Source organism: Apus apus, chromosome 6 (assembly GCF_020740795.1).
Source record: "Apus apus isolate bApuApu2 chromosome 6, bApuApu2.pri.cur, whole genome shotgun sequence".
Taxonomy (NCBI): domain Eukaryota; kingdom Metazoa; phylum Chordata; class Aves; order Apodiformes; family Apodidae; genus Apus; species Apus apus.
In genome coordinates this window covers 29,496,127-29,508,756 of record NC_067287.1, presented here as the reverse complement: position 1 = coordinate 29,508,756, position 12,630 = coordinate 29,496,127, and the positions used below count along the sequence as shown (strand labels likewise).

Here is a 12,630-nt window from a genome sequence, read left to right as displayed (position 1 = left end):
CCTTGGTTTAGATGACCCCACTTAATATATTAGTCCCTCTAGGCTCCTGAAATATAGGGAGATTTCCGAAGTAGGATTTGGACTGCCAGTAGTCTGACTCAATCTCTGGGAGAACCCCTCACTGTCTTGAGAAGTGTTACCCTACCCCACTGCAAGTAACATCAGCTGTCTGGAAGAAGGTAATTTAAGGACAACATTTTTAACTTCATCAGTAAAGAGATGACTCCTTTCTACACAGATTTATTTCATCACCTCCATGACTGGCTGTATTAGCATAAATGAGTTTATCCTGACAAAAGTTAACTTCCTTGCCTATATTCTAAAGCGAGATCTCTTGCATTTGTTCTTCAGAAAAAAATAATCCAGTTTCTCAATACACATGAACAATAAAACAGTTCTATTAAGTTTGCCTCTGCATGCCATGTATTTATGAATAATCAAAATCTCTACCTTATGACCCCCAAATCTAAGACAACTTGGCATCTTTTGAGCCAACCTAAACAGAAATGGCATACTTCAGTAGCAATACACACCTACATGCACATAAAATTTCCTTGGAAAATTCACATAAATGTTTTTTTAAAAGGATCGCTACATACAACATTTACAAAGAAAGGTGGTTAAGTTTCCATAAGTTTTGTCCTAGGAACTCAAATTTACTGAGTATTTGACTAGTAGCAGAGAAGCCTGGCATATTACTGCCAAAGTTTTTTGGAAGAATTTCCCAAGAATAATGCATGTAAGAGATGCAGTGGTTGCTGATGTACCTGGTCACATCAGTCTGCATGAACAAAGAACTAAGAGTTTTGTTTTCTACTTCCAGGGTTTCTATTCTGCTACTATAACAAACTCCTTATTTCCAGCTGTAAGGGAAGAGTTAAGCTTTACAGACCATCCTATAACAGCTCAGCATGTTGTACAAGCACTGCTTTAATTTAAGTGTTGAAAACAGGGAGTGCCTTGATTATCTCAGTGCTTACAGTCGTTATCCCGAGTCTACAAACTGTGTGCTTAACTCTTTAACAGGAAAGTGAAAAAGTTGCTTTTCAGGACATATAAACAAGATCTGGAATAACCTATTATGTCAAAATGAAGCTTGATATTAAAGTTTCATGCTGCCTACACAACACTATCTGGCATTAGTTCTCACGCTTTAGATTACTTCTTCTTTTTCACCTTTTCTTCCAAACAAACCAGGATGTCTTAATGCTTCAGCACCAGAAGTCAGTGTTTCAGGACATCACATAGACTACATAATCTCAGATTCTACTACAGCTACATTTTCTACCATCCCACCCACATTTTTCAATGACATTTTTCCTTCCTATGCAACTCTTTAATGGTTACTTTTCTCTAGTGTAAATTCATTTTGTAACAATTACCCTCTTTGATTTCATAGTCAATGCATTAATTTAAGTGAACTCTTTCAGGATGCTTCTTGAAGGCATGTTAACCAGAAAGAATCCATTATGACCAGATTTGTTTGCTGTACATTATATGAGTTGCCTAGAACCACATAAAATTACAGCTCTAGCTGAAAAGGGCTCTCTGTTGTCTGTTTTGGAACAGACAGGAGAACTGAAATCATAATGTATCCTTGGATCTCCATTACATGTTTGTGATTTAATATTAAGAATGAGAACCAAAGGCATCTAGGAAAAGAGGTTTTAAAACAACTGCATCTTTCTAAAAAGCATTTTTACTGCTACACGTTATACACATCAAACAAAAAAGCTGTTTCCACCATTCTAAAAATCAGAATTACAACAAGGGTAATTTTTCTTGGTTTGTTTAGGTTTTTTCCTTTTTCTTTAAATTAAAAACTAAAATTTTAACAGTATATTTTGTAATGTTCTATAGGGAAACTCAAGTATCATTTTAATGTATTACCACAGTTCACACTTACATACAGCAGACAGTATATATTTCTTCTGTTTTCTCAACTGAGAGCTTTTTTAGAAATATTATGCTTTTAAGATGCATCTTCCAAAACCAGTATGTGATACAATATAACATGCTGATTTTTTTTCCCCATTATCTTTTTAAAACAGTTCAATAGAATCCTGCAATAAACAAGCAGCATTTATTACCATCTCCTTTTCTTGGTTTAACAGGGCTGACTTCTTTTCCAAACTGGAAATCTGCATCCTGTAACAGACTGCTTTCTCCTTGCATTTCCTCTTCTATCCCACTTTCAGATGAGTGACCACTAAATGTCCCTTCATTCCAGTTTTTATAGTTTTCATCAGAATTTTTTCTTCCGTGTTCCCTACTTCTGCTCAGCATTGATTCCAGCTCAGCACTTCCATCTGTGGTCGTCCCATTGCAGCCTTTAGGTTGAGGAAAATGTTGTGTTACAAATCCCACAAACTTCTTTCCTCTTTTAGCAGCTTCATTAACCTATATTTACAACAGAAATTTATCTGAAAAGTGATTTTAGAAATGCATGCATTTTTTTTTTAAAAAAAAACCCTTAACATATACACATTCTGTTTAACCAACCTGCTCCTTTCCAAGGACCTAAAGACACAACACTGTAGTACAGAAGGGTGGCTTGTCTTTGTACACTGCCCATGTTTCTAAGTCAAGGGATGTCTTCCAGCACATCTTTGAACTCAGGCCAAGAAAGGCGGCCAACATTAGTACTGATTTCCTTTACAGTGTACAAAATCCTTCTTTTAGAACAATTCTTGAGTATTCTACTTGCTGTGTCATAGTCCCAAAAAGTATATTGGTGTAATACACAACCTTGTTTCTCTAAATGTGGGATATTAGTCATAGTAGAACTACTGGCCACTAGTACTGCAGAAGCAACTACACAGTCAGCATTACTAACACGGTGCTCAGGACCATGATTTAGTGGTGCATCTGACCGTGTTCTAGATTAATGGTTGGACTTAATAATTTTCAAGGTGTTTTCCAACCAAAACAACTATGATTCTATTTGTCATGACTTGTTACTCCCTGGATCCCTTAGAGGCTGCACAGCTTTGCTATTACTGACAATAATAAGGGAGCAGAGAAAGGAAGGAGCTAGAAGCAAATTAAGCCCCTCTTAACTCTGCTTTCAGCCAGTGGTGGGTCTTCTCTGCACTGAAGGCTCAAAATAAAGTGCAGAATGTGACACCTGTGGGACTTGACTGTTCTTGAAGAAAGGGTTTTTCTTGCTGCGATAAGGAGTGCTGCCATTTAGGAAGGTGATTCCACTGCCATCTTGTGCTATGAGCTCCCTTGTGCAATCAAGTCTTCCCAAGAAAACAGAGAATCCCCAGCCCAGAAAAAAGAAATCACTCAGTAAGTACTGGGTTAGTGATGGCAAAGAGAGAGGGATCTTTACCCAATTAACTCACATGAACTGTTAATCACCAGAGTCAATAACACTCCATAAGCTGACAACTACAATCCCATGACAGACTGAAGTGTTATTATCTACCACCCTTACGTACGTGCAGCAGTGATACAATCTGCCAATCACTCTGATTATACAGAGCTGCTGCTAAGACAACCAAAATAATTTTCCATGTGACATACAAAAAGAGAGGCAATATGGCAATATTTTTCCTGAAATGCCACAAAGTCTTATGGGTGCAGATTTTTTCTTTTAAAGGTGACTTGTAGAGTCAGAGTTGTCAGGGTTGGAAGGAACCTCTGAAGATCATCTAGCCCAACTCCCTGCTAGAGCAGGATCACCCAGAGCACATCACACAGGAACACGTCCAGACAGGTTTTAAGTATCTCCAGAGAAGGAGCCTCCACAACCTCTCTGGGCAGCCTGTTCCAGTGCTCTCACAGCCAATAAGTTTTTTCTTATGTTTAACTTGAACCTCCTATGCTCCAGCTTGTGCCCATTGCCTCCTTGTCCTATAACTGGACACTGAAAAAGAGACTGGACTACTGGCCCAGTCTAAAACACTGGGAGCACTGTAAAAATTTTCATGTACTACTTCTACTTTGGTTTTGCTTGCAAGACAATCACTGCTAATTTCAAGTATATCTTTCCTTTAAATGTTTGTCTAGTAGGCTGTACAACCAACCTGGCAATACATGTATAATATAAATGTGTAGTGGAATCCCATTTTATATTTGAAACACTTGAAAATTTCAAAACAAGTCGTGGAAGTCTTAAACAACTCTGTGATAATTTCAAAGACCATTAAAGAGGCCCCAATATGTTTTTTTTGTCTACTTTTCTTGGCAACTAATGTAAAAGATATCGCTCTAACTCTTGTAATAACAGCAGCTTCCTGTTTCAGTAAGTCTTCAATTTTGCAGAGGAAGTTGAACACAAAAAGAACAAGAACTAGAGCTTACATTCCAGTATAAGTTTAGCTTTCTATAACTACGTAACATTTTCAAAAACTGTGCCAAGTATTTAATTCAGTTACTGTGTATTTTATAGTTCTCTTAAAGAATGAAAAATATTCCTTAGAAATTTAACATGTTCATTAGGAATACCTTACTTAACCCAGAACATTAAACTTCACATTTAAAAAAAAAATGTATTCAATTAAAAGCTATCATACAAGCATTTTATAAAGACCAACTGACTGGACCTGATTATGCTTTCAGTAGCTTAAGTGGCCAGTCTCCCAAAGCTTTACAGGGCTTAGTACTAAGTCCCAAACTAGGAAAGGCTACTACTGAAGAACAGTAACTCCTTTTGCATCAAGAAGAGATTCTGTAGTACCTACAAAATAAGCCCAGGTTAAAACTCAAAACTAAAAATAAAATAAACAACCACTACATATAATATAGATCTGTAGGAGAAATAAAAATTTGAAGGTAAGTTTGAAAGACCCCTCCATTACCTTTTCTAACAGTTCTTTCACTACCTCATTTGTCAGTGTTTCAGACATTAAAGGACATTCCTCAATCACCAGCCGGGGGTGCCTTCGTCCTCTGGGTGCTGCATGCTTCTGGCTAGAACACAGAAAGAAAGCAGTCTTTGTCAATAGCTTGCTGCTATCTTGGGCAAATGCTTGCATATAGAACTCTTTTTGGTATAGTTATGAATTAAATCCTGGCAATGTCTCTTCATGCTTTTATTTAGAGCTCTTTTTTTGGCACTTTACTCTGTTTCTTCCAGAAAGGGGCAAGTACTTGGTACTACAATGGCAGGGTAATAATATTAATATTTAAGAGCAACTTCATCTGAAGACAGACATCTTTTGGAAACTGAGCTTTCTGTACAAACAGCCACGCTTTTGTAATAAACCCCAAAATCTGATAATACAAAAAAATACACATTTCAGCTAGGAATATAGCAAAATGAAAACAGATTCAGTTTTGTAGGAAACACACTATGAATATATCTTAAGCCAGTCAAGTTACTATTGAGATAACAATATTTGGAGTATATCAAAAACAGAATGGTATTTTATTTGACCCTTCCTTCACACCAGCTTTTGCTCTGGAATGAAACATCAGTGAGGCACACCCAAATATAAAAGGTTACTTTCTAGACAGTAGTCGGAAAAGGTGTATTTGCCTGTAGGTATGTAGATCACCTGGATAGGAAATTGAGAACCCACACCAAACAGTTTAACACAAGGTCTTGTCCTTCACCTATTCAGGGGCCTAAAGGTTCAAATCACAACTCCATAGGATTCCACATCTACGAGGATAAGCTAAGTTGTGGGAGATGTGCACTGTCCGCATCAGCTTTTAAAAACCTCAGCTCCAGAGAGCAAGCAGTCTGCTTTTCTTACTCAGCCACTGACCCATGTGGACACCACTCACCTTGTTTGCAGATGAACTTATCAGAATAAATTCTATGAGCAGCACACATCACTGACAACATTTGTTTAAGCAAAGCATTTGAGAAGGTCCCTCAGATGAACCACATTTTACAGACATGTTACTAGAATGGCAGGAGGTACCTTCCAACTTAAGCCCTTCCAGGCTTCCAAAAGAAAATTAAAGGATCTTTGCGCATCGCATTAGGACTCAGGAGAGAAGGGTAAGAATGACAGTTCTTAATACAACAAGAAATCCACTTTTCTGATTATTCAAAATAAGAACAAAATGTTTTAGTTTCTGCATTCAAAGGAACTAATAGTAAAATTTCTTTGTACATTTCCTTTATGATCACAAGATCATTACAATGCAGTGGAAATAGGAGTAATAAACAACATTATGGAGCTAAAACAAAACCTTGACTCCCTCAGTGTCAAAGCCAAGCTTTTGTATTCCCTGCTAACCACAGAACGATTATTTCCTTCTTATTATGAAGGAAAAATAAACTCCCTCTGACAAAGTAATTCACACTTGAAGGTCATTTTCCCTGAATAATGTTCTTATGGGCAAAGTGAAAACACAGGTTTTGAAAATGAAGAAAAAACAGACATGAGATAATTTAAAGCAGCTTGCTACTCTCCTAGTAGTTTAATTTTGTATTTGCTGCCAGTTTTAAGACTTATAAATACGTATTCAAAATAAAAGGTTAAACTAACAGTTTATCTTCCCACATACTACAATAAGCAACTTTGGATTTTTGTTTGGATATTTACTGAGGCAAAGTAAATGTTAGCCTATTGTATGCATAGCGTTAATTAGAAAACATGACTAACTTGCTCACCTTTCTAGACAGTGTACAGTTATTTGATTCTCTGTGGTGCTCATCTCAATTTGATAATAAATTATACACGTTAAGTAATACCCTTACAAATAAATTAATAATGCATGAATATATTAAAGCTGTTACCTTAATTTTAATCGTGAAAGTACAACTCGATACATGTGGCTTGCAGGAAAATTCCTTCTACGTCCAATTGGCAGTATAATAGGATGAACAGCTCCTACAACAAATCCTTTGCTATAATATTCTTCCACCTTAGATGCTATATCCAACACAGAACTGATCTTGATAACTTCTGGATTAGAGGAAGCTAAAGCATTGAAAGCAAAAGAGAGGCATATTACCTTGTGTTTATTTAAACCACACAATCATTCACAAGGTATTTACCAAAAAGCTAAACTTCTATTTATACAAGAAAAAGCAGAGTCACAGCTGATTCAACAGTATTCAACTAGTTGAAGTATGTATTTTTACAAGTTAATATGATCTATTTTAATCTATCTGGCAACACTGTTGGATCTAGCTTTGCCAAGCTAATTTAAGAGCTGCATCAACATCTAACCATGCAACAGGATTGAACTTAACAAAGCAACTATTTTGTGTAGCCGAAGTGTTCAATGTAGTGAAGCAGTATCCTTCAACTCTAACGGTGAAATAAATGCCTGTACCATTAATTTAAACCTAGAATAATTTGGTTTCCTTGATTATTCTTTTTTATCCCTTAGTGATCTGCAAATTGTAGGTTAAAATTCTAACATAGACCAAGTTCCTTTTTCCAGTAAACCTAAGTAAGCTATGTCGTGTCTCTTACTTCTAAGAGGGATCCATCCGAGCGTGCACAAGTATTTCCAACTAATAGGCAACAGCTCAGTACTACACAGCTATTGAGGGAAACTACAGATAAAGGGAAAACTTTTTGGAAAACCTTTTTCGAACAGTCTGATAGACAACTTCTGCACAGAGAATAAGACTCCTCCTCACTGGTAACAGATGATATATTCTGCTACATTAAGGTTGATGGTCAGCATTTTCAGATTTCCTCAACTCCAACTGGAATTGTAGATGCTCTCAGAGCCTCCACAAAGCAGGAAATCAATACTCATACACAGACAGTAACTATGTGCCAGCACACATTTGCCAGCAAAATTTTCATCCTTTGCAGATGTGAACTCTTATGACATGACAGCTTGGCTTAGAATTCGATGGTCATCTGATAGGTTTCTTTCTTTGCAAGACTCTCAGTGCAATTAAGACCAGTGTTCAACTTTACTAAAGGATGCCTCAACTGGAATTAAGTGACCTCTCAACACTGAGATACAAACATTTGAACCTGCTGCCTTAACTTTTCCTGTTCTAAGCATACAATTAACTGAAAACAATTAAATTAACTATTTCTCTTTTGATTCTGTAATTAAAATACATAAAAGAAAAAACAACAGATAAATGCAATGACCTAAGTCTCACCTGCCATTTTGTAAATACATTCCTTAAGAGTTAATTTCATGCTCTTACATTCTCTTATCTACCTGACCTATATCACAGGTGAGCAATAAGAAGGAATTTCAGGACTACCGAGACACAGCAATTCACAAAGCCTACCTATACTACTGGAGCCTTCAGTTTGCTTAAGTGTTGAATAAACCGAACTATAATTCTGGTTGATCATGAGTGATGTGTTCTGTAAAACATAAATGTCTATACCTCGAAATGGGTATAATATTGATACATAGATATGGAGGGCTTTAGAAACAAACCAAAAAAAACCAAAAAAAACCCAAAACCACACCACAAAAAAGCCCAGAAACTGATGTTTTACAACACTTTTAAATACCAACTTTTAGCAAAGGGAAAAAGGAATAGAGGCCTACTTTGCTTGTACTTTAAGAGCCTTAACAGCTCAGAAAACCTTTGAAGAAAAACCAGAATGTGTACTGTACTGCGGGAAGCACACATTACCAAAGACTCTCAGTAACAAATATACTGACAGTTTGTTGCTGGTAACCAGCAAACTCAACTTACTGTAAACTCTGCCATTCTCATTCAGAGACAAGGTTGTTTCACTCTCTTGTCCTACCCTATGTTTATTTATTTTTTTTTCCATGCAGACAGCACATTACAGCCTTCCCCTTCAAAGACATATTTTGTCCTTAGTAATAATGCCTCCATCCCTTGATCCCACTCTAAATCCAGGAGACATTAAGTATATATTGATTAAATTACTGCTCTACAGCCCACAAGCCAAAAAAGCAGGAATGTATGCAAGGTGATAATCACTTGACTCATTTTGCAAATGTCTTGGCTATTTTTCATTAAGCAAATTTCCGTCTTGATGTGCTGTCAACAGGTAGCCAGAATACTTTTACAAATAACAGAACCACGGCTAACTTAACTGTATCACACATTTGAAGTTCACTGTATTGAAGATTATGACAAAATAGATACTTCATACATAATTCATACTGTTATCTGCAGTGACAGGAACTTGCCAGCATTTTATCTCAATGGGCTGCATCAATACTCTTTATTTTCCTTAATAGTAAAGTTGGAGAAAATGCATAAGCATTCTGCTTGAGCAAGAGTATTTAAACAATCCCAATTTTATGGTTAAACTGACTTCATAAAATAACAGCTGTTTTTATAACTGAGATATGCCACATTACTGAGGCTGTAGAATCAGCTCCTGATGCAGAACAACCTTGATGGAACTCAAAATTTATTTTTACAGTAGGGATGAGAGTATTTCGGGGATCAGGAAGGGAGAAGCCAAAGTACAATACACTGCTGATAACTAGTTAAGCTACACAGGGACTCCAGTCAGCTAATTTAAGACTACAGTATGGTTGACCTAATTTGCGTCATGGCTTAGGAGAAGATGAAGAAACTCCTAAGGTCTCTCCAGCAGGCTCTTTTGGACTTCAAAGCATAAATCTGATGAAGCAGATAAGAAGGCATACTAAATTGAAATAATACATTTATGCTTGCTATACTTTTCTCTCAATGCAGGACACAGCTTACTATAAGATATTGCAAGGTATATTAAAAACAAATTTTCTGTTCTACTTGGTACCAGATCCAGTGGTAACAAGTTACTCAGACAAACAGAACTCTCAGATGTTTGGGAAGATCTTGCTCTGGAAATCAGCAGGCAGTGTCATGAAGACGTAACACAACTTGACAGCAGAGCGAAAACTAACTTTGGTCTAAAGTGACAGAAGGCTCTCAGTTTCATTTAGTCAAAGGATATTCAAGTAGCCACAAGTATGTGAGCAAGTTGATTGGGGTAGAAGAAAAAAGGCCCAGCATGTTCCCCCACAGTACTTGAGCCATTTCCCATGTTTCATAATGGAACAGAATTCAGAAATGCCTCCAAGGCAGTATACACACCACTTTATTCTGTATTATCTTAGCTCTAAAAATACACGTAGTTAAACCATTCTACAGAAAGACAGCTGCAGTTACAAAGCCAATTGCTTGCAGTAAGAAACCTAAAACAGTTGGGCAATTACCTGATCTCACTTATTTAGTATTCATAATGCCACAGTGAGTCCCTGAAGCTAAGCACTTCTGAATAGCAGACTAAAAAGGAGAAAGTGAATCTTTACTACTGTACTGATAGCTTATTAAAATAAGCGATGAATCTTTATTTGCACTTGTTTGATGTGCTTTTTTCCTGGAAGTCACAACCATCTTTACAATACATTATTTACACAACACTTGTAGAAACTAATTACTTGGAAACACACCAGAACTATCCAGGACACAGACTATTTAAGAACATTACATGTTCTCCAGTCTCAAAAAAAAAAAGAAAAAGAAGTTTTATTATCCTTTCTCTTAACAGTAGATTAGTAGGTAACTCATGTATTCATGTAATTCATGTATTCATCATGCAGCCTACCACTACTCCCTACTGAACAGTTTTGCTTTTTTCAAAAAGAAAAAGCCAGTGAGGAACTCTGTCTAAATAAGCAGAACAAAAAATAATTTTATATCAAATGCTCTAACTAGTAGAATGTGGCTACTATTGGTATCTTGCAGTTATTCAATAAATGGACTGATACACTTAAAATTATTACTGCAGTCCTTTAATTTAAAGTTAAAACTAACCAGAGGGCAAGTTCTGTTTATGAGAAAGTAACTGAAAATGTAACCAGGCATGCACTTACACTTCCTGCCTTTATCAAACCCTTCTAGCAAGTTAATTTACTTCAAAACCTTGCTATTAAGGATTTCCAGTGGATTGGGTTGTTATAAAATGCAAGTTACTGCAAAGTGACTGCAAAACTGAGCTGTCTCTTCTCAAAGGGCAGCCATCTGGGCTTGTTTACGTTTTCAACTTTGTGAAACAGGGAGTTGCTCTGTTAGAGACGGGACACCCTCGGGAAGGAAGTATCCCACAGAGCACTGTCTGCCTCTAGCGATGCATACAAATTTCGTTTCATTTTGCTCACGATTTCAAAAGACTATTCAACAACTACAAGTAAAGCATTTGAAAAAAACAGCTACATGAATCTCTAAGACTCTTACTAAAATATCTATCAAGAGACTGGGGTGTGCATCCCTGTTATACAACTAAGAGAGACTTACTTCTGCATAAAGTAACAATGACAATGACAGCCTTTTTTCAGAAGCTGAGTGCATCTTAAAAAATTGTTATTCAATCAGTGCTCAGGCACAGTGTATTCTCCTGAACCGGCACACTGAATTCAAACAACCATTATTCAAAGTGAGCATGGATGGCAGTATCTGACTCACAGGAAGCTAGGAAAATCTCTTAACAGTTTTTAGCCTGCTTCCTTAACAAGGACAGTTGTGTAATTTGGAGGTTTTGGCTGTTATAAATACTTCAGTAGTTTCCATTGTAATTTTTTTCTATGCAAGGACCTTCGTCATGATTTGAATTTCAAAATAAAAGTCTTGTGTTTTGGCTAGCTTTGAGAAGAGGACCAAAGATTTACTGTAAGTCAAACAAGACAGAACCAAGTTAAATCTTGCTCCTTGTTTTCTCAAAATAGTCAAGATATAAGATAAAAAGATACCTTCTAAAGTAAAATCCAGCAATACATATTCATAAGCAGAATCAGTCTTTGTTTCAACTTGTGGTCTCTTCAACGTGGAGAAGATTTTTCCAGGGCTGCTATCATCGGGGTCTTCCAGCTTTCTCAGTCCGCACCCCATGGCAAGATCTGCAAACAATTAAATCGCAGGAAAAGGTGGGGGGAGCAGCGAGATCTGTTGCTCTCACTAGAGGGAAAAAAGTAACCAAATAATTCCCTTTGACTTTGTTTTCTATTAGCCGTAAATCCAAACACAGAAAAAGTCCAGTTCCCAAGTCAACACGCGATGGTGCTTTTCATTCATTTTTATGTAGAAAGAGTAAGCCCGTGATAATTTCAAACTGCAAACTTCATGAGAGTGGGCTCGATTTCACAGCTAAGTTAGAGCTGCAACAAACTAGCAGAGATTTTCCATGCCACGTCGATTTACAGCCAGCCCCCTATCAGTGCTCTCTTGCAGAGGACACCAATAGTGCTTTGTTTGTCCTTCTAGACTGACTGGGTGAGGGGGGGCAATAGGGGGGAGAAGAACTGAAAAAGAAGTTAAGAGAGAAACTTGTCTGCAATTACTTACCTCCAGAAGTTCCACTCAACTGCAGTAGCAAGTCAGAGGGGAAAAAAGCAAGTTAGTCAGAATGAAAGAATGAGTAAAGAGCCTCAACATGGTTGGAGACGAAAATCATTTCCAGAAAGGAAGTCAGCTTCAAGAGGAAATTGCTTCTGGCATCTCAAAGGGTAGAAAAGCAAATGAAAAGCAGTTTAGTCCTTATTTTAGATTTCAATGTTTGGTTGCTATTTCCTTCCCAAAGGAACTTTCTTCCATAGGAAAAACAGCCATGAATATACTGTAATATACTGTAATAATGTAAAAATACATAGCAAAGAAAATTCTTGTCAAGAAAATACATACATGATTATAATAAGCATTACCATTGCTAAAATCAAGTTACATAATTGATTTTAACAACACCAAAAAAAGACACTGAAATATTCCTA

General features: G+C 36.8%; 1 protein-coding gene across 6 annotated transcripts in view; it reads right to left on the bottom strand.

Annotated features, from left to right (window-relative positions):
- The window catches only part of RFTN2 (raftlin family member 2), a 34,821-nt gene extending 22,488 nt beyond the window's left edge, over positions 1-12,333 (bottom strand). For 4 of the 6 annotated variants that reach the window (XM_051623698.1, XM_051623702.1, XM_051623703.1 and 1 more), the window contains exons 1-4: positions 11,617-12,075; positions 6,704-6,887; positions 4,809-4,920; positions 2,091-2,400 (exon numbers count right to left, since the gene is read on the bottom strand). In XM_051623698.1, coding sequence (XP_051479658.1) covers positions 2,091-2,400; positions 4,809-4,920; positions 6,704-6,887; positions 11,617-11,755 — 745 coding nt within the window. In that variant the 5' untranslated portion in view covers positions 11,756-12,075. Of the gene's footprint in view, positions 1-2,090; positions 2,401-4,808; positions 4,921-6,703; positions 6,888-11,616; positions 12,076-12,208 lie in introns of those variants that run through there. The other 2 variants (XM_051623699.1, XM_051623700.1) reach the window with 2 other exon arrangements.
- Between the last annotated feature and the right edge of the window lie 297 nt (positions 12,334-12,630).